The 26997-nt window shown below is 41.3% G+C and overlaps 2 protein-coding genes across 16 annotated transcripts in view; one reads left to right on the top strand and one right to left on the bottom strand.

Annotated features, from left to right (window-relative positions):
* The first annotated feature begins 41 nt into the window (after positions 1-41).
* AP3M1 (adaptor related protein complex 3 subunit mu 1) lies at positions 42-19780 on the top strand. Of its 3 annotated transcripts, none has more exons than XM_077784580.2 (9): positions 42-143; positions 8762-9037; positions 10046-10217; positions 12468-12605; positions 14514-14599; positions 14962-15095; positions 15781-15988; positions 17322-17466; positions 18761-19780. In XM_077784580.2, the coding sequence occupies exons 2-9, from the start codon at positions 8765-8767 to the stop codon at positions 18859-18861; spliced, it is 1257 nt and encodes a 418-aa protein (XP_077640706.1). In that variant the 5' UTR covers positions 42-143; positions 8762-8764; the 3' UTR covers positions 18862-19780. The 3 variants fall into 3 exon arrangements, with proteins under 3 accessions (XP_077640706.1, XP_085439642.1, XP_021404753.1); XM_085583516.1 differs by lacking the exon at positions 42-143 and adding an exon at positions 330-1339; XM_021549078.4 differs by lacking the exon at positions 42-143 and adding an exon at positions 330-401.
* The window catches only part of VCL (vinculin), a 64815-nt gene continuing 51798 nt past the window's right edge, over positions 13981-26997 (bottom strand). For 8 of the 13 annotated variants that reach the window (XM_021549051.3, XM_021549068.3, XM_085583507.1 and 5 more), the window contains 3 exons: positions 25699-25902; positions 24964-25068; positions 13981-24283 (listed from right to left, as the gene is read on the bottom strand). In XM_021549051.3, coding sequence (XP_021404726.2) covers positions 24137-24283; positions 24964-25068; positions 25699-25902 — 456 coding nt within the window. In that variant the 3' untranslated portion in view covers positions 13981-24136. Of the gene's footprint in view, positions 24284-24313; positions 25069-25698; positions 25903-26997 lie in introns of those variants that run through there. The other 5 variants (XM_085583500.1, XM_085583501.1, XM_085583497.1 and 2 more) reach the window with 4 other exon arrangements.

The following is a 26997-nucleotide window of genomic DNA, read 5'->3' on the forward strand; positions in this document are numbered from 1 at the left end:
CGCCGACCGCGCCGGCACCGCCACCGGGGGGCGGGGGCGCCGGGACGAACGTACGGCCGCGCCGGGCGCCTGACGGGGCGGGGAGCGGAGCCGGACCGCCCGCCGTCCCTGCCCAGCCGCGCGCTGCCGCGGCGCCGGCCCGGGTGGGTTTAGCGCCCGGGGGCCGCTCCCGTCTCCTGCCGGCCGAAGGGGCCGAGCGGTGCTGACCGGCGGCGAGGGGCGGCCGTGGCAGCGGGGCCGGCGGGCCCGGGGAGCGAGGGGGCCGTGCTCGGGCGCTCGGCGCAGGCAGCGCCCCGGCCGGCCGCGCCTCCGCCGGGGGGCGGCCCCGCGCCGCCGCCGGGCCTCGCCGCCATCTTGGCCGCTGTCCCGGGAGCGGGACGGGCCGTGCCGGGCCGGGGGAGGTACGTGGGGCGCGGGGGGCCCGGGCCGTGAGGGAGTGGGGCGGTTCTGTCCGTGCCCGGGGGGACGGGATCCCTGCCGGGCGGGAGCCGCCCGTGCCCGATCCCGGTCGCGCTGGTCGGCCGACGCCGGGCAGGGGCGACATCCCCGCCAGCGGCGGTACCGGGAGGCTGCCCTGCAAATCCGAGACTTCCCGTTTTGTTCGGTGCCCATTTAAATACAAAATCGTCGCCGTGTTCGAGTACCATCCCCCACGCCGTTGTTCTGGGCTGCGGCGGAGGTGCGGAACCGCCCGGCGGAGCGTGCAGGGCCGGGCAGAGGCGGTAGCGGCGGGGTGCAGCGCTCACGCTCCGCCGTGAGGCGCAGGGCCGTGAGGGGGACCGGGCAGCGCGGGGCCTGCAGCGGGGCGGGGCGGCAGCCGCAGCCACGCCGGGCCGGGAGGGGCAGGGCGGGCCGGGGAGCGGCGCCGGCTCACCTGGGTCGATCTTCAGCAGCCCTGCTGCAGCCGTGGTGTTTCTACTCCAGCTGTAACCGCTTAATTAGCGAGGGGCCCTGTGAGTGCGGATCTGCCTAATATGCGCTGGGAATAAACGCGTTATCATCCATCACTATGCGCTGCACATCGCTCCCGCCCTGTTCAGTACCCAGCGGCAACTGAGTAGAGGTTGTCGGTTCTTTTCTTTTGTTTCAGTTCAAATCTGCTGTGAATTAGTAATGCACTTACCGTCTTTTCAGTATGATGGATCGTTCGTACCCATTAAGCGTTAATCAAACTGGAGGAATAGCATCACTATTCACTGTAGCTTTTCTATAACCAACCAGACAAAAAATCATACTTGAATGATGAAAATTTTTGTTCATAGCAGGCAGACTGCAGTATGGGAGAGGAAAAGGTACTTTACAAGAAAAGCAAAACCAACTTCAGTTACTCATGCATGAGGTAAAATGATGGAAACAATGTTTTACAAAAGAACTGACTGTGACAACCATGAGAATGATTTTGCTGTGGCAGTTCCCGGCGGGTTTGAATCATACATAGCTTCTCATTTATTTATTGAAGAGAAAAAAAAGAGAAGATGAAATATCTGAATGATATTGCTCTGTAAAACATCTGTCATATTGCATGCTAACTCAAAGCACAAGCAAACTTGGGGTTTTTTTGGGGGGAAAGAGGACAAATAGATTCCTTGCTGCCTGTATGCACGTATCTGAAAATTCCTTGCAAATGGCAAATCAAACTTGATGAATAGCCTATGCCCTCTCATGTTTGATTTTGCTGGTTTTATTCAGAAATTAAATTTTCTGTTGTGCAAGATCAGCTAAATCCCAATTATTCTCTCATATAAAGATCTCCTTACATGAGGAATCTTTAATAAAAACCTTGTCATGAGGATTCAGAAAAGAGAAATTGAAGTCCTGGAGGTAGAGAAGTCTGAACAGTAGGAGATGAGTGGTGACTGTATTTTATGGCTGTAATAATGGCAATAAATTAAACAAATTATTTTTTTTAAGTGTTAAGTTCCTTCCTTTTATATCCATTTATTTTATCTCCAACTTACAGCTTCACATATAACTTCAAAAAATTAATACAACAAAGATAAGTTGAATCTTTTTTATGCTTATTTAACATAATGTATGAAAGGCAGCCTTTTAACAGGAACTTCTTAGAGTATTCATGAGATTCATTCATACAAGATAAAATAATTAGGGGGGCTGCTTTGCTCTGTCCTCTTGGAGGAGAAGGAAGTGTTTTTGTGCCTTCTTTCTGCCTTGTGTTTGGACTGGCTGGGGCAGAGTGCACACACATTGGGAAGGGCTGTCATGCACAGCAGAGTTCCAGTGATGCTTGCTGGCTCTGATGGAGTGTTCCAGTAGTGCATGGCTCTCTGGCACTGTGCTTGTCCTTTCTGGAACCTTGAGTGCCTCTTGAAGGAGAGCCTGTGAAACACAGTGGTATAAAGCTAGGAGCGCTGTTGTTCTGGCCTGTCAGACTTACTGGAGGAGTGAACTGGGTGAGCATGGTGGAAAACATTTTCACAAAGAGTTGCTGAGCTGGGGCTTTGATATCCTATGACTGAATCCTTCTGCCTTGTCCATTCAGAGTTCTTAATGGTTTGGCTGGAATATGAGCCTAATTATATTCCCGAAAATATTATGGACAGTAAATATGTGACATGAGACTCACTTTATCTCTGTCCATTTGGCCCTATCTGTCTATTCAGTACTGCTTTCAGAGAGTGAATTTCTTAAATCATCTGTTAGTAGTCCTAAACCTACTGATTCAGATCTAAGTAGTGTTCAAAATGTTCCATTTCCATGTAAAAATGTAGTTTTAGCAAGGAATTTGTAATTGTTTTGGTGTGGGTTTTTTTTTCTAAGAAACTCTAGCTTTTCCAGCAAAGCTTTCTATTCTTACAGGTCCCAAAGGGAACTGCAGCTATTCAGGATCTAATATTGTTCGATTATTCAGAATCTAATATTGTTCTGTTGATAAGAGATGGAACTCTCTTGCCAGCAGTTAGAAGATTTATACTGGAACTAAATTGAACAGAGGTGCCATGCAAGTGTGTTATTGGAAAGCTCATCAGACAGTAGATTAAATGCTGCACAAATTCTCATGCAGGCTGTAATTGCTACTGGTGAAAGCACAGAGGAAACTGCATATTTTGTTATGTCTACCAAACACTGATTTGAGTCAACTTTTGACTATTCTCAAAGGACTACTTCCTTTTAAAAACAATTTCAGAAAGTTACTAACAGTGTTTTAAATTATAGCAAAAATAAATAAATATATGCTGAACATCTGGGAAGCAAAGCATTTAGTCTTTAATAGGGATGATCTTGCTGATAAAATATGTCTGAGTAGTTGTACAGACACAAGCACTTCATGGTGCTGAGTAGACATGAAATTTTATTTGACTAACAGAGGAGGACAACAAGCGGTTCTTAAAAAAGATTGCCAAAATGTTTTTACTTTGATGTGTAGATACCTAAGCTGTGAGCATCTTATATGTAAAAATATTCATTACACTTGAGCAGCATCATTTAAGACACACAAACAATAATAAGAGCATAAAAGCCCTTGTGAAAATTACAGAAGATTTAGTAAACAGAGCTTTAGTAAACCTGAGACTTCCATATTTATCATCTTAAATCACAGCTACTAATGATGTGTCAGATTGGTCCTGCCAATTATACAATATTTCAGAACTGCCATGTTGGCTGTCTTGAAAGTGTTGTTCAGGTGCTTAATGGGACTTCTCTTTATTAGGTTTGCTGGGTTGAAAGCCAGTGAATAGGGTTAGGGAAGTCAGGAACACATTTGTGGCACATTGAATTTGTAGGAAAAAGCTAAAGTGCTGACTAGCTGATCGTGACAAAAGTACTAGCTTCAATAGAAATAGAGCTGCCTATTTTAGTTTATTTCTCCAGATTACTTTAAGCATTTGATTACTTTCCATTCATTTGTCACTAGAAGTTCATTTCCAGAAATACATAACAGAGACTCAGACAGTCTACCCCCACTAATTCTTCCACCCTTCAGAGCAGCTATGCCAAGTTCAGGGAACATTGAAGCTGTGGAATACTTTCCTAATGATGGTCCTATTTGGAGCTGTTTTCAGTAATTAGTACTAGCTCTAAAGGGCATTGCAGAGGTCAGTGATAAATTCCTCACTTTGTGGCTTCAAACCTTTGTATGTAACTCAGCTCAGTGTTATGAAAAAGCAGCTGTTGACAGTATTTCTGCATTAATTACACTTTAGAGTACTTAATTGTAGCTAAGGACAAGCAAGTGCAATCAGTCTTTTTTCTCATGCTCACAGCCTCTTTCTCTTGCCAGTGAGTTCCGTTTTTGTCTTGTGAGCCTGTTGTGCTTTAGTCCAGATGTTTCCGTGCCAGGAATTTGAAAATCAGTAACATTGCAAATCCAGATTTAGTCAAAAGAAAAGTTAGAGATGTGGAAATAGCTCACTGGAGACATCTTAGTTAAAATATGTTTTTTCTTCTCTGTGGACTTCAGATTCTGGTAGGATGGAAATGACCAAGATGAATCACGTGGAGTTTTGCACATCAGACGAAGGATGGGAAGTTTGTGAGAAGCTGCAAAACTGCAGGGCTGCTTGTTGGTGCAGAGCCTGTAAGGTGCCTTGCAGTCAGGCAGTAACATGAAAGTCTGTCAGTCTACTGAAAATGGGCTTGAACAGTTTGCTTTGGCCTAGATGCAAATAATGATCCATGTACACCTTCAGTCTGCTCTTAGGCCTAAAAACAGAGAGATGGAAGGCATGTCCTATAGAACTGTCCTAGAAACATCTTCAGTACCTTACACAGAGTGGTTTTATGCTGACATCTCAAAATGGTGTCTTTGTACACTACTACATGGAGAAGAATCTCATGATTCCTGAATTCTAGTAATGTACTTTTGCTAGTGTTTTTTAAAACTTAGGAACTTTGTTTCAAGACCTTTGCCCTCAAATTGCTGTAAGTCCTAATATTCTTTGCTGTTGACCTACTGGTGTGACAAATTCTAATGTTACTGGATTGATTCCTTATGTTCAGCATTTGTCAATCTTTTTTGCTTTTCAAGTCATGTTCTGATGAGACAAAAAATTCAGGTACTGAGAAATTAGTTCAGGGATCTCTACATGTCCAAAATGAAATCTGGCACTCAAAAATGGAGTAACAGGGAAATCTTCAGTATTTGGAGCAATGTATGTAATCTTTGTTAAATGATAGTTTATATATCTTGTATTGATATTTTTGTAGTGTTACCTTTTCTAAGATATTCAACATGAAATCTGTCTTTAATCAGCTGGTGCCAATTGCTTTACAGTGTATGGGATAAATCAAATTACTTAGTCTTGTGTATAATAGACTGATGTCTCCACTGCTGTTGGAGCATCTTTATTATAGTACGCACTGGGAAGTGAACCAACTGAGCTGCCCCTTGACTGACAGGGCAGGCCTTGTACCTCTGGGGCTGCCAGCTCTGCACTTAGGCTGCAAGGAGAGAGCTTCAGTTTTCCAGAGCACCTCATATGAGCAGCAAATTAGCATACTGCTAAAACTTGTGAAGGAAGAGAGGAGTATGTGAGAGGATTTGAAGGGAAGTCTTATGCTAGAAGCAGAATATACATAGTGGGACATTCTGTAATTCCTGTCTTCCTACTTAGAAGATAGGGTAGGCAGTCAGGTGGCATTTTACTGCTCATATTCCATGGGTACTACAAAGCTGTCATCTGCCAAGCATGGTCCCCTGGATCAGTTTGCTGCTCTGGTTCACCACCAGGCCACACAAACACTCCTGTGAACCCAGCTGGTACCTAGGCAGCTTGGGGCAGATGAGTAAAGAAGGGCAGTGGCCAAGTGCTCCTTCCCCTTCTGGCTGCCCACGCCCTCCCTTGATGGCGTATCAAGTCATGGTCTAATATCCTAAGTGGAACTTAGGGCAAAAGAAGGGGCCCTGCTATTACAGTCATTTGGTGCACCAGGAGCTTGCTGTGATTGTGTGGTCTCTGCTGCACAGCTGCACTTCCTAAAACTATATTGTGACAAATGCAGACAATTTCTGATGTGTAGATGAATAGAATCTGGATGAATGTTAACAGAAGCACTACAAATACTGTCACACGTGTCTGATACTCTTTGTTAGTGTATCGTTAGAAGCTGCCTGCTGAACAACATAGCTCCTCCAGAGCAGGCTGTGGATCAGCTCTCTGGAAGTGGAGTCCTACCAGTGCTGCTTGTCCTGGATTCTCAGATGCAGCTTTGTGTGCATTTAATAGGAAATGGGTCTGATATTTGTTAACAGATATGCTATTGTATCCATTTTAAAATGTACAGAGATCTATTCTAAGCTTTACAGCTGAGCACCTCTGTATGTGTGGGCAGCCGTGGTGTCGAACAATACTGACATTCAGTGGTTGATTATACTTGCCACCCTTGTGTGACTATCCAGGAGATTTTTGGAAGGCTTTAATGTTCAATGCTGGCTTTAATGTTCAATGCTGGCTAAATTCACAACATGTTTACTGGAACTGGATTAAAGCAACTGTGCTCATTTATAAAAATGCTGCGCTCACAGTATTAAAATTTTCTGGGTTTTTTTAACAAACTAAATCAGAGATTCATTTGGTTCAGGAGAGAGATAGTAGAAACATGCAATAACACTTTTTAGCTTTGTTTCCTTTCCCCTTTTTAAGCAAATTTGCAATCACAGTTTCTAAAAGAACTTTCCTTTACATTCCCTATTGGCTTAGAAGAATATTTTTGTCCCCCTTTTCACTATTGGTCTTTTTTTGTCAGCTACCAAAGACTGCATGCTCTTGGCAGGAGGTCTCTGAGACCTGGCATGGCCCCAGTGAAGATGAGCACGTTGCTGTCATGCTTGGGAAGGAGCAGCTGGAGTTTAGAATTTGAAAAGTTGGATCTTGGCTTTCTTCCCACATCTGCTGACTTAGGTGGAAGGAAATACCATGCTGACAACCTTCTTGAGCTATCCTTTTTCACTGTAGTTGGTGAGCTTTGGAAGACATACTTTTGTTTTGTGAAAATCTGAAGGGCCAGACCATTTTTCATTGTTACAAGTCTTGGTACAAGACTTGCATTGGTAGATGAGATAGTACTCTGAGTAGTTCAGATTCAGACACAGAAACACAAGTTCACTCTGGGTGGGTCTGGCTGCTTATTCCAGTATTTTGGAACAAGATTTACTCATACAGTGCTTATAGTCTTAAAATTTCTGTGGGACTGGGCCATGTGCATGTAGATGCTTCCATACTATTTTTATGTTAGAGTTAACAGAGAAGGAGCACATTTTATCTGTGTTTTAGGACAGTATCCTGGGCAAACATGTTAAAAATTAATGAAAATTACTATGGGTTTTTGGTTGGTGTGTTTGGCTTCTCTTGGACATGCAGAGTTCATGGTGATCTTCCTGTTTCAAGATATGGACACCCAGTAATTGTCTGATCTCTTTCCAGTCATGTTTGAATTCCTCCAAAGGGTAACTTTCAATTCTGGCTCTCCATTGCTATCGTCTTCCCATTTCCACCATATGCCCTGTGCCAGCTCTAGCACTCTCTGTCAGTGAAATAACTTGCATTAGAAGCTGGTCTAACCAGCAGCTCCTTTTGCTGGGTCAATTTCTGGCTGGACTATTTTCCTAATGTAGATAATTGCAGAGCCACAGACCTATTCAAATCAATACCTGAGAGGCAAAAGGGAAGAACAGCCAGTGCCAGGGATAGCTTCTTCAACTACAGATTAATTTATGCTTAACATTAGTACCAAGTTAACTTCACCTTCAGAAGCTGCTGTTGGGGTTACAGTTGTGTTTGTTTTCTAAGCCCAAGTTCTAACTTATTTTTTAGGAGGATCATTATGCTGCAGGTCAGCCAAAGTTGTATCTATCTCACGTAAAGGCTGAAGAGATAAACTGCAGCTTGCTAGCATTTGTCTCCTCTGTAGATGCAGAGATAATAGAGTATTCATTTTATCAACTACTTAGTTCACTTACTATCACATTGAAAGTTGAGAAATAGACTTGGAATTATTTTTCTAGCAGGCACATAAGCTACTTGCCCCATGAATAAAATGAAGGATCAGTGGCTGAGACATGTTATTTGTAAATGTTTAAAGAGATAAGAATAAGTTACATTCCTTACCTGCAGTTCATACTCCCCTTTTACGCAAGTGAGTTTGGAAGTGAAAAACATTTTATATAAATATATTTCATGCGTGCTAAGCACATTTGAGACAATTTTATCCATTAAATCAGATTTAAATGGCTAGTTTTGTGTACTTTTAATGAATTCCAACCCTTTACCCAAATGCAGCTTGGAATAGATCCTAAGACAAATCTGCCAGCAAGTAAAAAGCACTTTTCTAGTTCAATAGCTGAAAGCTGACAAGCTAAAGAGCTGTATCTTTAAGACAGAGCAATTCTAAGTTAAGTGGGCAACTGACAGGCCAACTGCTATAGGAAACTTTCTGTACAACTAACTCTTTCATGTCAGCAAATACGTTTGAGCGAGTGCCAGCTCACGGGAGTCAGCTTTTCTTTAAGAAATAAATTGCAAATACCAGATAGGGATGAAAGTGGAAAACTAGGGTACTTTCTTCATGCTTGCATTATGATATACATTAGCAATTTAATCCAATGGCAAATATTTTTTGATAAAATGTTCTTGTAAATACAGAAAATGGAATGCAAATAAAAGCAACACAGTATATATTTTTCCTAAATTCACAGTGCATGTTAATAAAGAATAACCATCATAAGAAAGGGAATCTGGGATATGAAATGCCAATCCACATATCCTTTTGTTTATTTTAACTTCTTTTAATGTGTTTCCAACAGAAAATGATCCACAGCCTGTTTCTTATAAACTGTTCTGGTGATATCTTCTTGGAGAAGCACTGGAAGAGTGTTGTGAGCCAATCTGTCTGCGATTATTTCTTTGAAGCTCAGGAGAAAGCAATTGATGTTGAGAATGTGCCTCCTGTCATCTCAACTCCACATCACTACCTCATCAGCATCTATCGGGATAAAATCTTCTTTGTGTCTGTCATACAGACAGAAGTGCCACCACTCTTTGTAATTGAATTTCTGCACCGAGTAGCAGATACTTTCCAGGTCCGTCACCATTCAATGGTTTTTAAAATCAGTGTCTGAAGGAGGCCTATAGGAAAGCCAAAGAGGGACTCTTTGTCAGGAACTAGAGTGACAGGACAAGGAGAAATGAGTACAAACGGAAAGAGGGGAAATTTAAGCTAGATATTTGGAAAAAAATCTGTTCTGTGAGAGTAGTAAAATAGCAAATGGAACAGGTTGCCCAGAGAGGTTGTGGATGTCCCAAGTGTGGCAGTGGTCAGGGCCAGGTTAGATGGGACTTTGAGCAACCTGATCTAGTGGGAGGTGTCCATGCCCATGGCAGGGGGGTTGGGACCACCCCTTAACATTCCATGATTCTGTGATTCTAAAATTACTTCAAGGGATTTTTTGTATAAACTTCTTTTAGAGCAAGGTAATGAACCCTTCTGTGAGTGACTTTTCTGTCGGCAATTTTTAAGTCAAGCACAGGTTTATAGAGTACAAGGGAAAAAAGAGGTTTATTTTGTGCACTCACAAGCACCAGATCCCAAATCCAACTCTGTAAATGCTGAGTTTCTGTAATTTTTTGTACTATTACATGTTATGTAGATGGGAAGAAGGAGCATGTAGTCAGGCAGCATGCACTGTGTAGTGAGGAAGGGGCTGCAAAGAAGTCACTTCTCGACCAATTTCACACTTTATATAAAGGAAATGCTGTGAAGATTGAGCGTTGCCAAAAGATAGTATCTTTATTTTAGAAGAGTCTCAAAGATATGTTAATGTTCACAACTAGAAGGACCTTTGTAACATAAATATTATCACATCACATTATATTATTTCACTGTTTATGCTTGTATTTATTTTCAGTTAGGTGATAAATATAACATTAACAATATGATGCCATCAGACTATAGAAATAGTCCGTTTAGGCACTAAAATACCTTCATATATTGGAGGATTTCTGTAAGAAAAAACCAAACTAACTTCCTTTTGCGAAGCGTTCTAACAGGAATAAAAATCCTCTCTTTTGTAATCTCTGAATTCGTTTAGGATTACTTTGGCGAATGTTCTGAGACGGCAATTAAGGACAATGTAGTAATTGTGTATGAACTTCTAGAAGAAATGCTAGACAATGGCTTTCCATTGGCAACAGAATCTAACATACTGAAGGAGCTGATTAAGCCTCCCACAATTTTGCGCTCTGTTGTCAACTCCATCACAGGTATGAAAATATGTAACTTCAGCAATGATGGCTGTTTAAAAAAAAAATCATGTCTCGTAGCTAAAAAATAATAAATTGGTGTGAATCTGTAAGGTGAGGGCAGTGTCCTGCCACTTCTCATCAATAGAAGTTGAATAAAAACAAGTCCCTCCTTATTTGCAGTTTACACCTGGCCCCTTTGCTGTCCTTGGAGGCACTGCCTGGTTCAGCCACAGCTGCTGAAGTCCCTCAGGAACAGCAGCTCCTAACACAGTCAGGACATACTGGAGACAGGTGCTCTGGGATTGGTACAGAGCTCACCCCAAGCCTTGAATAACTGAGGGGCACTGGAGAAGGTTAAGCATTTTGTAAGAAATCCATATAGGAAGGTGTATAATAGATATCTAATAAATCCTTGACGGGTGGGAACAGATAGCATGAAGGGAAGCAAGTAGCCTGGCCTCATCTCCCACCCTGCCCCCAGCACCAAGCAGCACATGGACTCATGTGGATTTGATTTCGCAACTGATTTCAGGCTGTTGTAAATGGGTCTGTCTTGCAGTGATGAAGCCAAATGTCTGTCAGCTGAGCTGGTGGAATCTGCTTGTCTGGCAAGCGGGTGCAAGGGAGGTGAGCCATGAGTGTCACATGGGGGCAGAGATGCGAGATGGTCACTTGTACATTGTGTTAGAGAAGGGGAGTAGTTGGGCTGCAGGGCCACACACATGATAGTCAGAGGAGCTGGTCTTTCAGGTGGTAGATATGGTTTAGTCTTAGAGTATAAATCTCATCAGTTTTAATTTCTGTTATTTGGAGCTTAATTAGGTTTTTTACATGTGGATTGGAATGCTAGCATTTACACTTATGAAAATAAGTGTTTTCTCTAAAACCTTATTAAAATTCACTAGGAGCCTAAAGTGCCTGACCAAGGCAGCCTGCATCTTGTCACTGTCAACAGCTTAGTGCTGAGCAGGGGGAAACAGCAGCCTGAGAGGTCTCCCATCTGCCTGGCCTGGTAGCACTGCTGCACCCTGCAAGGCTGCTGAGGGACAGACACAGCAACTGCTCCTCTTCAGAGATGCAGTGGGAGTGAAGAAATGGTTACAACTCCTCCCCACTGAGTTACAGCACATACAGGCAGGGGTGGACTATAGGAAGGGGTTTTTTTTTGAGTAACTACTTCTACAAGCTCAAAGGAATGAAAACTTCTGTTTTCTGCCTGCCATACTAGGGCCTGCCCAAGCAGGTTTTGTTGAAATACCTGCTGGCCACCAGCTTCTCACTGAAGCTGTTTCACATGGCAGGACACACTACCATATTCATTGTGCTAAAGGCCACAAGTCAGCATGAGCTGTGGCCCTATCCCAAGACCTACTTCTAGCTGAGGGAGCTGTTTACTCTGTGCTGGGATTCTGGCATCAAGTCACCTAAGCCTCAGAAGTGGTAATATTTTTTTTTCCTCTTTTTAAAGTCTCATCAATTTAATTTATAACTAAGCAGCTCAGGAAGCCTTCTACTCATGCTTGATGGTATTGAGAACCAGGAGCCAAGGGTGAGAGCAAGGCAGGCAGGGACAGTGGTATCATCGGTCGGGAGCCCAGAAGTTGAGGCAACAGGTCAGGGACTGACTGGATCAGATGATCAACAGGTCATCTACAGCTCAGTGGTTGCCAGTGATGTCCATCAGAATGGGACAGGTCAAGCCAGAAAGTCCAGTCTGGGCCAGGGTCTGGATCGATTTGACACATGGTCAGGTATAGACATGGCTGTCATGTTGATGCAGGGTAGTTCAGACGGGTACCAAGGGTGAGACCCTCAGCCTAACAGCAGCTCGAAGCAAAGATTGTAGGAGCCCTCCCTAAGGCTTCTTACACATCTTTCTTGCTAATGACTCTTACCTGTTAATCAGCCCTGAAGTCATCCAGCTAAAACTCTTGGGAGAAGGGGGAAGCAGGATTAAGGCCCTCACAGGGAGCTGTCTTGTGTTGAATTAGTGATTAAATCCTCCATAAGATCTAGCCCCACAACTACTCCCACTCAAACTTGCTGCTGACCTGAGTGTTGTATTTTGCTGCGTAAGATGTAGTCTGAAAAGCTGTTAAGTCTGGACACATGGCTCTAGTGCCTTCATGTCACCTTACAAATAACATGAGGGGTCCAGGCTCTAGCCTACAGTACCAGGGGCAAGCCTTGCCTTGATTTTTAATTTTGGTAGTCGAAACATTCCTTTTGTAATGAATTACTGATTTTAAGTTCCTTTTCATTTTTAAGGCAGTAGTAATGTGGGAGACACGCTTCCCACTGGACAGTTATCCAACATTCCTTGGCGCAGAGCGGGAGTAAAATACACAAACAACGAAGCCTATTTTGATGTCATTGAAGAAATTGATGCAATTATAGACAAATCAGGTAAGACAGCTTGCAAACTAATATTAGTTTCTTTAGTGTGTTTACATGTAACTAATGATGTTTTAGAGAGAATTCAGTCCAACCTTCTTTGTTTTTGCATATGTTTTATATACTTGCATTTATATCTTAGGTAGAAATATTCAATTTAAAATTATGAGCTTAAGTATATTTCTTCAGTTCATCTTAAAACAGCAACATGCTCTGGGCTGCTTCGAGAACATCCAAAAAAAGTATGTTTTCTGTTTGTATATTGATTATCTTTTAACAGATATAAATGAGGAAAAAAAAGTAGTTGAAATGTGATGAGAAAATTATGTCCCATTGTTCCTGCCAACAATGTATTGTAGTCCTTGAAGGCCCTCAAGTGAGCAAGACAAAAGCTTTCTTCTGATAGCAAGCTAAACATGGTGCAAAATAGTTGGACAGTATTGTTTTCCTTATATTTAAGGAGCCAGATATTAAGAAGCATAATAATACTCCTTTCTTTTCTGTGAATTAAACATATCATTTTCTAATACAGAAGTCTTTATTCTGATATTTAACTTTGAGGAGGAACCTGATAACTTGTATGCCAAGAAAAAAAAATTACGCAAAAAGAAAACTGCAAAGCTGTGGGCAGGAACTGCTGTTTTGTTCAGTATTGGGGCCAGCAGTTGGCAAGGATGAAGACTGCAGGACACTCTTCTGAGCTAGTATGGGGCAGGGAGAAAACCTCTGATTATTCATTCAGTGCTGCTGTTGTAGCAGTGTCAGTGTTGATTCTGTACACCACTTCTGCAAATGCTTTGGCCATCATTGAAGCAGATAATCATAAATAGCCATTGTGCAGCTCTTATTCTCCCCATCTTGAAGCTAAAACAATGTGATCCTTATAGAGCCCTTATAGAACATGCTGATGACTGTGTTACTGTCCTAGCTCCTTAGGATTCCCTGGAGTAGTGTGAGTGCATAGTCTGAGAAGGTACAGTCAAGAGCATGGTGAATTTCTGCATGTATTTCAGGCTAAATTAGATCCTTCCTACTGAGGATCTGCTGCACTAGCCCCTGGGGATTAGCAATGCAAGAACCCCTCTTTATAGCTTTCACCAAGACTAAGGTAGATAAGGTTGCTCCCCTAGAATAGGGAGGTTATCTTGTTTCACAGGGATATGGTCGACTGCTTTAACCTGAAACAGGATCACTTCTTTTCAAACAAAGTATAAAGCCACCATCTCTCTTTTCCCTTGCCTAGATAAGCCAGTTTCTACCTATCTTCTAAAATTGCCTTTGCATGTGAAGTTAATTAATTAGTCCAGGGTCCTGCTTATGCCTTTTTTTACTTGGAAGATACTTCAGGAAATGAGCATTTCCTAGGTAAAATGCTTAGTACTCTTGCTTTGGGGTTTTTTTGGTTGGTTTTTTTTTTTTTTTTTTGCTATAGATTTATTTAACATCAAGATGAACATTTAATTTCATTGTTAAACAACATTTACTTGTGAAAGCCAAAGTTAGCACCAACTTACTGCATTTTGACATTGACTGTTTCTATGTGCTTCAAATTCCCTGCACCACTACAACTTGATAGTTTTCTGGAGATCAGGGACAGGAATAAAAGAAAAGATTCAGAGCCGGTATGTTATGAAATTCTTATTTGCTTATTGCTGACAACCAGTTCAAGCACATCCAGTACAAGTCCTGTGTAACAGCTGGCACAAGTATCATGAACCAGTTTGGGACAGGCTGTTTGCTCTGGCTCATGTATTTTAGCAAGCTGCCCAGGACACAGGTAACTGGAATGACCTTTCCTAGCTAAGCTTGGCATGTTGTTGAGTGTTGTGCAAGTGTCGTCTGTGTCCTCTAGCTGTACTTCACCACATCTGTTAGGCCTTTCATAATAATGTTAGTCAAGTGTCTTGTTTTTCTCTGCAGGTTCCACTGTCTTTGCAGAAATCCAAGGTGTTATTGATTCGTGTATTAAGCTCTCAGGAATGCCAGATCTTTCTCTGTCTTTCATGGTAAATTCAGCCTATATTAGGGAATCTTAATTGCTCAGGATTTATTTTTCTTAGTGATCAGAGTTAAACAACTTTAAGATCACTATCACTATTTCATGTGTTACACATATGTAAAGTAACACATTTTGCATTATATTGTAGAAGCTGCATAGTTCTGTAGTTGGAATGGCTTTTGTGCATACATAAAAATAGCCTCACAGGAGCTGCTGTACCAGGTCAGATCAGAAACCCATCCAGCTCATAACATGTCTCTGATAATGATACTCAGAGTCTAAGAAATAGGAATTGGGAAGATTTCAGTAGCTAGCTCAGTCTGCTGGTACTTGATGAGGTTTCACTTAGCATTGTGCCACTCCTTGCAGAACCCACGGCTGCTGGATGACGTCAGCTTCCATCCATGTATTCGGTTCAAGCGCTGGGAGTCCGAGCGAGTCCTGTCCTTTATTCCTCCCGATGGCAATTTCAGACTCATCTCCTACCGTGTCAGCTCCCAGAAGTATGTTTGCATTCAGACACCCTGCTCTTCCAGCTGCACCACCTGCTGCTTTCCACCTAACAGCACATTCCTCCTTGCTCAGGGGGGAGTTTGCATTGTTGTGAACTGTGTGTGCTCAGGTTTTGTCTCAGCTGTTGCTCTGTCCCTACTAAAAGAAGAAAACCTTTCAGTGACCTGCAGATACTCAGTAATAATTTTTCAGTGGAGTAAATCACACATGACAGTCATATAGGGCCACTCAGTCCTAGTAAGTGTTGTTGGTGCTAAATGCTTTATGAGTAAGTCTCTGTGTACATGGAGGATTCTGAGTTTCATGAAGAGAGTAAAGCAAAAAAGTCCAAATTACAGAAATTTGCAAATTAAAGCTTGATCTGACTAGTGGCTCTTCTGAGATTTGGCTCAGTGAGATTACTTAAAATAAATAAATAAAACAGATTAAGAGAGAATAAGACCAGGCATTTGGATGAAAAGAAAGAAAATATTTTTTCCTGTGATTCTCTGATGATAAAATCATTTCAGTAATGATGATGAAGAGCAGAGTATCACTTCCCTTACCACTTCTGAAACCAACCAGTTCTAACTTGAACACCTACCAGAAACAGAAGAACCATTTATAAGAAAGTGCTTCAATTTCTCAAGCAGAGAAGTAGCCAGGATGCATTCAGCTACTGTCTTCTCTTTTCAGCTTGGTGGCAATTCCTGTATATGTGAAGCACATGATCAGTTTTAAGGAAAATACTTCTTCAGGAAGATTTGATGTTACCATTGGACCAAAACAGAATATGGGGAAAACAGTAGAAGGAGTAGTCATGACAGTTCACATGCCAAAGGCTGTACTTAACATGAACCTCACTGCTACACAAGGCAGCTATACATTTGACCCAGTTACTAAAGTAAGTCTTGAACTTTTATTTATTTAAATATTGAAGATGGCATTACTAAAGTCACCCATATTGCAGAATACTGGAACAGTGTTCCACGCTTGGCAGAGAGCTCTGTTCAGCATATGTTTATGAATTAAAAATTTACCTTTAAAATTTGCTTTTTCAAACTTAAATACACAGCAGCTCTGATTTCTGACTTCAACAGTATCTTTTTCCTTCCCTTCCCTCTCTTTTCACCCTGCTCTTTCACCCATTAATATCTTTCCGTAGTGGATGTAGCAGTATTTTGCCAATAGTTTCAGCCATGATATATTTTCATATATGTTATGAAAACATATTTTTCTGAAGGAAATGCACTAGCCTTGAAAATGGGTAGACAGAAAAACTGGGAGCAGGAGATGAGGAAAAAAATGTCTTCCAAAAGACCTGCCTAAAGACACACAGGAAAATGAAATGTCTGAAAAAGCATGTCTTGGGCTCCTGATTCCTTGCCTCTGAGCTGGGGGTTGAGACCTAAATTTCATAAAGCTCCTGAAGCCTTTTAGTAGCCAGGAGCCATTTTGCTGAAAAGCAGTTTGAGCCAAAACATTCTGCTGGCACTAATACCCTGCTCTGAGTTTTCTGCTGCCCTTGGAATATCTCAGTCAGCAATTCATTACAATTGTTAGGGAAAGCTCTCCAAGTAGCATTTTCTTTCAAAAACAACAGATCTTTTTAAAAGAAAAGCACCAACAAAAAACTTAAGGTGTGCTTTTCTCTCTGTAGAAATAAATTTTACTGTGTTTTTATCAAGAGCTGGGATAACTAGGTGGATTGAAACTGCAAAAATTTTTAAAAGCATAGAGAATTGAGGTCTTTCTGCATTTATGACTTTATGGTAAGAACAAACAAACCACCTCTTGTGGGTGAGTAAAGGGCCTGCTTGGTTCCATATTTCTCCAATGAGTGTAAGAATCAATGGCAAACAAGTGAGCCTTGAGAAAGTTAGTCTGGTTTGGACAATCTCCTTCGGTCCAGTGCCTTGCCCTCCTCATTCTTGTGCTTAAGTTTCTATGTCTAAGTTTCTTAAGCTTCTCTCTTGGCTTCATAGATCCAGCTGACCCAAACAGACATCAGGGTCAGTTATGCTCAGCAAAGGGAACAAGATGTTCTCAGAGCCACACTGACAGGGTGAGAAAAAGATCCCATACCTGCAGGAGCCCTCTCCCAGCCAGTGAGGTCATGATCAGGGCTCACAGGCTTCTGTTTGTACCCAGCCTGCAAACTAAAAGCTGGACATAAACTTGACCTCATAGGTTGTTTCCTAGAATGCTACTACTACTATTCTCTCCTTCCTGACAAGGTGCTAACATGGGATGTGGGCAAAATCACCCCTCAAAAGCTACCAAACCTGAAGGGCATAGTGAACCTGCAGTCTGGAGCCCCCAAGCCAGAGGAGAACCCAAGTTTAAACATCCAGTTTAAGATACAACAGCTTGCAATTTCAGGTGAGTGGGGGATATTACATGAAATTGGTGCTGGCAGAACAAGTTGGTGTAGGAAATGAAGTGGGAAATTGTTAATCATTTATTTGGAGGTGCAGATCTGAAGTCAGCTTGGTCCAAAATTACAAAGTCTGATTTACCCAAACCTGACACTTACCCTTGCTGGAGGATTTCTTTGCTAAGAATTCTGAATTCCCAATTATTTACTTATGAAAGACTGTGAGAAGTATACAGAAGAATGGATTTTTCTTTGTTAACTGGTGCATTAAACATGCAAAAATGTATCCTTTTAGTGAAGACTGATGGATGATGATTTAGTGTGCTGCTCCTGACATGCTTTAGCCTTGTACCACTAAAGCTCTTTCTAGTGGTCATAAAAATGCATTCATTTTGAAGAATGCCCTTCTTACTCATTCCTTCTGGAGTTCGTTAGTTTTTCATCTTTGAAACAATCTGCAAATAAAAGCAGAGTGAAGTCTATAGGCTAAGTGCAAAAGTAAATACAAAGCAGACAAAGCCTCAGTCTGCAAACACTTAAACCATGTAAGTTATCCTTGTGTAAAGTGCTTCTCTAAGTAAACTTTTCAGGATTAAGGTCCTAACAATGCAAGAACTCGCATTCAGAGAGGTAGAGGAGGGGGATGACTGAAGGCAGTTGATGAGTGTTGGTGGTAGTACATGTGGTACCTTTCTGGATAGGTACCAGGCCATGGTGGTTTTGGCTCCTAGACTATATGGAGTAAATAACAGTTCCTGTGTAAGAACAGAGTCTTGCAGCTTCCTCCTAAACTAGTTTAAATCTAGCAAGATAGAGCTGGTCCAGTGGCTGGACACCAAAGATAACGGAGCTGTGAGAAAGCACGGAACAACCTGAAGCTGTAGGTAATTAATAGCTACTGGCATTCCTCAGGAAATAGCAGAGGGATTGCTGGTTCTTGCAATTACAACTGGTAGTGAAAAGAATGCTAAAACTTGTCCTTTGCTTCATCTCCATGATCAGAAAGGAGTGCAGTGTACAGGAGCTGTGGAAGATAGATTCAGCTGCTCTGTAGTTGATCTCTTGGAAGGAGGATGTTGGCTTATGGAATAGAAGAGAAATAAGGTGTTGCCCTGCCAAGACAGCTAAGATTAGGTGACAACAATGTTCTCACCTGCCACTCTGAACCAGATGAACTTGTGAAAGAAAGGGAAACAGCTTCCTAACCTATCTTAAAAGTCCTTTCAAGATGGCCAGATTTCTAATCAGACTGCTGTGATTCCTGCTTTTAACTTTGTACTTGTCTCTGTCTTTTTTCAGGACTGAAAGTGAATCGCCTAGACATGTATGGGGAAAAATACAAGCCTTTTAAAGGTGTCAAATACATTACAAAAGCAGGAAAATTCCAAGTCAGGACTTGAGAAGATGCTAAGAGGAAATTCCCCTTAAAAATCTTGACTGCTTAGTGACTTATGTTGGTTAGGTGCCAATTAATTAATAGACACTGATTAGTTCGGGATCAAATCATTTGTGCACAGCAGCTCTTAAAATGAAAGCATAGCTTTGTTTTTCTTAATATGGCTTTAAAATAAGGTACTTTTTTTCTATTACACTTTCACTCTTTTTTTACTGAATTGTTGTGCTGGTGAATAGTTTGATATGGGCAACCCACAGATACACTGCCAGTCAGATACCAAAGCCCTGAGGTCAAGCACATTCTGAAGGCCAGACAGGCCACTGGAAAAGACTTCCGGTGGCATGTTTTCCTGCTGCAGCCACCTGCAAAGAAAGCTCAGCTCCACCCACAGCCAGCTGCAAGCTGGCATTCCACAAAGCAACACGTAATCCCTTCAGAAACAGAGAGCAGCAGTGAGAGGGGCAGGGGTCCCCCCCAGGGCCTGGGACATTGCAAGTGTCACTCCTGAAAAAGCTTCTGATGAAGTAAAAAATAATTTCTGTGTTGTTTACAAGAAATCGCCTTTCTTAAGAAGCATTTGCCTTAATCAGCTTTTATTTCTGCCATCTGCAGATGAGCTGATAAAAATAACATCCTGCATTAAATCTTGGAGGTGATTGTTGCTTCAGTAATCCACTTTCTTTCCATTCAATTACATCATCCCCATCATTTTTTTTAAGAATACAGTTGCAGAGAGTAAGATCTATTTTTTATGTGAAGCCTTTGCTTTGATTTAGATGTTCCACTTGTTTGAAGTGGATGCCACCAGGTCTGTGCAGTGTGTACTTTTGAGCGTAGCTTTTTAGATAGCACAGTAGAAGTGTCAAGTGTATTTAATGGTTGTGTGCTTTAATGTTCTGAAATAAAGGGAACTCCACTGCAAATATGTCTCACCTTATGGAACGTTCATGCTCTTGTAAACGATTCATGGGGCTCTTAAGCAGGAGGCATCTGATACACTATTAAAACAATGACTGTTTGCTGTATCTCTACTGAACTTGGTCACTGTGCAGCTGCTTAAGAGTTTTAAAAGCCTGTTAATAGCACAGTAGGTAAGGTCCCTTTCATATTTCTTTCATATGTCTTATTTTTAAATGGAGGACAGCTGTTTATTTATGATATTTCAAAGGCTCAACACTCAGAGCAAAGCTGACTGAACTTCTTGTCCATCTCTCTAAAACAATACATACTCCAGAGTAGCTATCAGGTTCCAAAACATGCATTTGGTCAGTATTAAGGATGGGATACTGGAGACCCTTTGTTTGTCTAAACTGCTCAGCTTACAAATCAGTGAGTAGGTACTAGCTTTACTTCAGATGAAGAGTAGGAACCAAAGTTACTTAGTAGTCAAAATTTCAAATACTGGGACAAAAATGATCCAATCTGGAACGAGGAGAGGAAATCCATCTGAACCCTGTCAGTGAGGAAAGAAATGGACATACAGTCTCTGTTTGTAACTTTGGTATTATCATTAGGGTAAACTTGGCCATAAACAACCATTTTGAATTTCTAAAATTAGAGTAGATAAAACAGCACCATGAAGAACCAGCACTCTGTGTTTCAGCAAATAGCATCCTTCAGTTACTGTACTTGGAGAAGAAATCTTGTGTTCAGAGGTAACAGGTAACATCCCAAGCTGATGTCTGAGTAGCTGGAGCTGCTCTCTGCATTAGCAACCTGGAAGTGCTGCCCCAGGGCCTTTCAGAGCTGACACCCTTCCTGAGCTAGGACATAAAGGAGTGTCAGAGCTCCAGTCCCAACCCAGTGCTGCCTCCCACGGTGCCTGAACAAGCCCTGCCTGCTCCAGGACCTCGGGCACAACAGGGAGGCTCCCACAACAGCTGTGGTCGGGGGAAAGCCCAGCTCATCACCACAACTCACTGTCAGCAAGAACTGCACTCACCTTTAGGAAACCAGTCTAGGCATGGAGATGTGTTTTGTCGAGGAAATGGCTGCAGGTGTATGAGGCCACTACCTTTTCTTGTGTATGTGCTGGTTCCTTCTGTACCTCCAAACACAGGAAGCTCAACTGCAGAAGGGGGCCTGTGTCCCTGTTCTGTTTAAAAAAAAGTAATGTACCAGCACTTCTCTGAAGAGCAGAGTTTGGGGAATCGGACTGTAGCATTGGCAAGGAATTACACTGCCAAGTTTTGATCTCCCTTTCTCCTCATGTCCAGCTCTGGGAGTGTTGACCAAGGTGGTTGCCTGTCAGGGTCTCATCTTTCAGATATGGAGAGAAATGTGAACAGTACAAAACTCTGAATTTTACCCATTATTACTAAATGGGTAAAATAGTACCAGGTGCCCTCTAGGACTATGGGGCTATGCTTGGTCCTACAGTATCAGTAAACATTGGTTCCAACAAGTCAGAACATTATGTGCTGGTAGAAATTTTTAAGAAAAAGTGTTTGTAAGACTTTCTAACAGTGACAGAGTGAAGGAAATGTAACAGGGGTTTCATACTGATCACCCTTGCATTCACTTGAAGTAGTGAAAGTCACATTAACAAGATGCTGGTCAGAGTAGTAGTTCTTCCCTACTGACAGGACCAGGCCAACCCCATTTTAAGTTTTAACAATACATCTGGTTCTCTTCCACTGAACACAGCTTCCAGTAAATTCTTTAATTACTAGTTTGATAAGTCCAAAAGACAAAAAACCTTTGTTTAATCTCCTATTTGAGAAACTACAGTTTCTTTCTGTTCAGAACATGTAGAAACAACTCTTCTTTTGGCTTTTGCTTTTTGCTGCTCTTGTTACAGCATCATCCACTGCTGTTATCATTAACACTTGGAAGCTGATTTTTGTACAAATGCATTTTTATTGTTTTAACAGAACCAAAGAAAGGCTGAAAACATTAGACTATACAATACATTTTGGTTTATAAACAAAGTTTTATAGTGGTAAAACATTTCTAAGTGACATTCATGGTCTTGTTCAAATTTTTGCTGCACTTCAGGACTGAAGACCAATAGTGTTCAAAAATGCAGTAATTGCATAAGGTGGTCAAGTATCTCGGCTTCTATAAACAGTTCGAGAACTTAGAGCAAACATTCTGGAAGAATATCAAAGGCAACCATGATTCATAATTCTCCTGCAAACATTCCTCAATAAACAAAAAGTGATCTTTGGCATAAACAATTATGTATTAAAGGCATTAGTAATATTGCATTAATATCATTCAAGCAACTAAACAGTGATGCTAAAATAATAATAATTAAAAAAAAAATATCACATAGAAGCCTGGATGGCAGGAGCAGGATGAGGGGATGTGAGGAGCATTGAAAAGCAATACAGGAAGACTATTTAGAAAATCCCTTTAAAATAATCCCTACATATTCAGTGTTATGTACTATTAAATAGAAATTACTACATTAAAATTATGCTAAAGATCTGATATAAACCAACCAAATGCATCCAGGTTAAGGCTCTGGCACCCCTTCCTTCCTCTTCCTGTTGCAGGTAACTGCAAGAAGAGAGTACTAAGGAAAGATCCTAAGTACCAAATATTAAATGATACCCAGACACAAGGAACAAATTCAAGAAGAACACACGCCTTCTCTTGCTGAGGTCAGTTTGAGACAATTGTATTATCAACAGTTTAACTTCCCTTTTTAGATAACAGTGCAATGAAGGGGGTGGAGGGGAGAAAGTCTAAGCACAGAGTAACTGTTGCAGGCAGGTAGAGGACAGCTGAGTGTGCTGTGTCTCTTCCTTTGAGCTGTTAAGACTAAGAAGTTTTTCCCCCAAGGACACTTCTATTCAAGGTGGTTTGATTGTGCAATAGTTCTCAGCAAATTAAGAGGATATTATGAGGTCAGTGCTGATTTGGGCAAAAGTCTGCAAGTATTTCTTGCAAATGTAGAAACTCAAGTTGTCCTTTCCATAGGGCAATTAAATGAACAGGTATGAATAGATGTATATATATATATATATATATATGAAGCCATATTCAATTATGGAAGGATAAAACATTGTAAGTCTATTTTAATAAGGGGAGGGAGTTGGGGGGTTTTATTGTTGTCATTTTGTTTGGGATTTTTTTTTTAAGATACAGTAACACTTTGTTCAATTCACTTAAAAAAACAGGTTTTGAGACTCCAAACTCCAAGCAGTAAAAATAATGAGGTATGTGCAGCATTAGGAACCACCATTTGCTGGTAGGCACCAGCTTACCTAAAGAGGGTTTCATGTCCCTGCAGAGCTCGGGTTTCAAGCTTATGCATTGTTGCAAAGAAGAGTAGTGAGGCTAAAGGTATTTTTAAACTGAATATATTTATCTTTCAATTTTCACCTTGAGCAGCTGGAATAACATTAGATGGAGGGAAGAGGGGAAGTAGCAATAATTCTATGTGCTCATTTAGTTTTCAAAAAGAAAGAGCCAGCATGTGGCATTTTCTGGTCCTGGACATGTAGCTAAGTTAACAGAACCAGGATTTTTCAGCTCAGTACATTGCTGAATTGAGCAAGGAAGGAGTTCCATGATTTAAGGTCTCCAGCCATTGATTTAAGGCTCAACCTGTCAACAGTGTGCCACTAAATCTGCAAAACCATTCAGTACAGTACAAGAGTTCTGGAATGCCTACCTACAGGGTGACAGGAGGGGAACAGAGACAGCTCCAGTTTCTGTTAAAGTACTGTTGCCAGGCAAGAATAAAAAGCAAAAAGCATTTCAGACATGGAGTTTTAATCCTCAGTTTACAACTGTTCTGCTGCCCCACCTTCCCTTTTTCAATCAAATACCCCACACCTTCCATCATTTCTGCATGGTTTTAGAACAGCCAGATAAAATCTTGTTGAGAAGTTGAAAGTTTCTGTGTCAATGATTGTCCCTAAAAACTGCCAAGTAACCAAGTGTCCTAAACTCGCAAGACAAGCTTAAAGTGAGGTCCATGTTTTATATCATCACATGGAAACTACTGGAATATGCAGTGCATAAATGAAATGTGCTTCTGGAAGTACAGAATTCACCAACAGAATCTTGAAAAGCAAAAAAAAAAAAAAAAATTTTAAATATAAGAACTGTCTACTGTTGCCAGCAAATTAGAGGTGTTGGATATCAAATGTGTTCCAAAGACATTTGAAATGCATTATCTTATAATTCATACCCTTAGAATGGGGCATTAGCATAAGCTAATCTTAAGCTCATGTATACAGCACCTTCTGCTGTTAATATATCTTTTCTGTTTCCAAAAAAAAGGCATTTTATGTTACAGAAAACAATACTAATGTGGCAAGTATTTACTGATACCACGGGGTCTTTCTGACCCAGCGAAGAGTGAATCCAGCATCTGTTCTTATCTTAATGGATGCTGCTTCAGCTTCTCTCACAGTTTCCTTCACAGACTGCATGAGATTCTGGGCATTATGAACCAACATCTCAGTTGCCTGTCAAGAAAAAGAATTTCCAGTGTATCAATAAATACCATGATTAGGACAGTAGCATCCAAACTCTTTGTGTACAAAAACTGCCAGTACAAATATATTAAGTCTGTTGCCTGAAACTGTGAAAATATAATTGAAGTAACTGTCTCTGGGAACCAGCATTATCCTGACTGAAAACAAAACTCCCCCATTCCTCACCTTGTATTTGTGCAAAATCTGAATACAACCTTAATGTCACTAAGTAGAATAACCTCTCTCAGAAGGCAAAGCTGCAAGATTTCTCCTGAAAAGATGCATTTAGAAGGTAACTGAGCTGCAGGGGACTCGAGATAATGTTGGAAAAAAACGTTTCCCCTGGAATCCACCCGAGGGCGCCCCTGCCCCTCCCAGGTCCAGTCTGCAGTGGTGAGTCCCTCCCTCGGGCTTTTTACTGGGCAAAGCAGGGGATGAACAAATTGTTCGTCACAAAATTGGAACCCCAGTAGCTTTTTAGCTTGATCCTCTGTTACACCGTAGTGTTTGAGACAGAAAGCAAGGTGCTGTACTACAGTTATCTTCTCTAAACAGCTGAGGTGAGCTTCAACATAAAGTTCCCAGAACACATCTGCTAGAACAGGTTGTCTATTTGTCCCCATAAAAGTGATCAACAATTCCATGCTACCATCAGTCTTTACACCCCTTACCTGTTCTGACTCTTCATCACTGATATTAGTTCTGCCCAGCATAGTAGCTTTGACAGTGGAGAGAATTTTCAGCTGTGTACTGATGGTTGGGATTCGCTCACAGACCTAAGTAACAAGGATAAAAACCACTTCATATTGTAAATTGAACCAATACATTATGCATCCATTTTCTTCATATAAAATTTTTTATTTTATTTTACTATTAGAAAATGAATGAGCATAGAGGTGATCCTACAACCTTCAAGACTACTTGATAAATATTGGTAGGATATTTGAATCTTATTTTACTTGCTTTGGGAATATTTGGAGATGATATTTTTCTGTTCTTCCTAATACTTCTCAAATGTCTGCTTGGTTAGAAATAGCATTATATATATACATATATATATTTGCCCAAGACTAAAACAACTTAGAATTGTTGCATTTCTGGTACAATTCTTTGATGCAAAGAAATGAGTGAATGAAATACAAAACAATGCAGACTTAGGACATATCAGTACTTATAGCACAGTATTTTCTCAGAAGTTCTTTTGACATGAAATTCTAACTTTACAGAATATATGTTCACATAAAAATTTACATTTTTATATATATATTCCCATGTGATCTAAAAACACAGACCTCAACAAAACTTTCCAAGCCAAGGGAAGGTACCCGTGATTTACCAGCACAATTCCTGTGCTCACCCCACTGAGAGAGGCCCAGCAGAGGCAGCACCCGAGCAGCCCCTATTACCTGCAGCAGGTTTGTTCTGATGCGCTTGTCCGTGCACTGCTTTGCCACCTCCTTGGCGAGCCGGGTGACCTCGTCGGACGCCTTGGCGATGTCCTTGGCGCACTGGATGAGCGCGCGCTTGTTGCCGCTGCCGCCTCGGACCAGGCGCGACATCTCAGCCATGAGCAGCGCCATGCGCTTCGCCGCCGCGATGATGTCGTTGCCCTGCACGGAACAACACGGTCACTGCTCCTGCCGGCACCTCCCCGCTCCGCAGAAACGCTCCAAGAAGTTAAGGGAGGAAGAACCACTTGTGAACACAGAAGGGGTTTCTTCAAGGAACAGGGAAGAGCTGTGCTAACTACTTGTTTCTGACATTTTTTTTCTAAACACTCAGGGGAAAAAAGCTCACGTCAAAACTGAAAAAGAAGTTGTAAGGCGTTAGTTTGTCCATGGAATGAGCTACTGCTCTGATGACTAGATTTTAGGATAAAGCATGTTATTAGCGTTTGAAATTCCAGATTTTCCCCCAAAAAAGACTTCTTCTAAAGCAAAAAAAAAAAAAAAAAAAGCTAAACAACCTGTTAAGCCAGTTGTCATGAGAACAGTTGAGCATGGAATTTTCAGTGGTATCTGAAACTGAATTGTTATAGCACCAGCTATGCTGCTAATAATGCTAAAGGATAAATGGAAAAGAATCTAACACATATAACTTTTGTCATCAGTAACATGGAAGTGAAATGCAACTTCTACTTTTTAAAAAATTATTCCTTGAAAATAAATCTTTTTTGATACAATCTCTCCCTTTAAAATAAAGCCTCCAGGAGAGAAGAACATAGATTATCAAAAGATAATCTAGTAATATTTCTTATATTAAAATTAAGGTTCCTTGTACATCAAAAGTCACAGAAATACATCTGAGAAATATTTGATATGTGAATCAATTGTGACCAAGGCAAACCCCTTTCTTAGACACTGTTCCAAAGAGAAACCTAGTGCAAGGGAAAGCAGACCTAGCTGATTCCTTGTTAGTAGTTTGTCAGTACATTTAGTGTATTTATCTTATTCTCTTTCATAGAAAGTTGTTAGTCAAAAGAGAACTATTTGGTGCTTTGAAGCATTCCTTTTGTGAGGATGAAATAACAGCAGAGTGAGTTTCAGTGTTAGTACACGCTTTCCATGGAATAATCCCACAGATAATGACCAATGAAGTTCAGAGCAAGGAGTACCCAGTGAGAACCCAGCTGAGCCAAGGTATCCTCTACCCTGTGTACACACTTCTGTGACTCAGTACGAGCAAGTTCAAGATGACATCCCAGG

The sequence above is a fragment of the Lonchura striata genome, chromosome 6 (genome assembly GCF_050655825.1).
Source record: "Lonchura striata isolate lonStrDom1 chromosome 6, ASM5065582v1, whole genome shotgun sequence".
NCBI classification, from domain to species: Eukaryota; Metazoa; Chordata; class Aves; order Passeriformes; family Estrildidae; genus Lonchura; species Lonchura striata.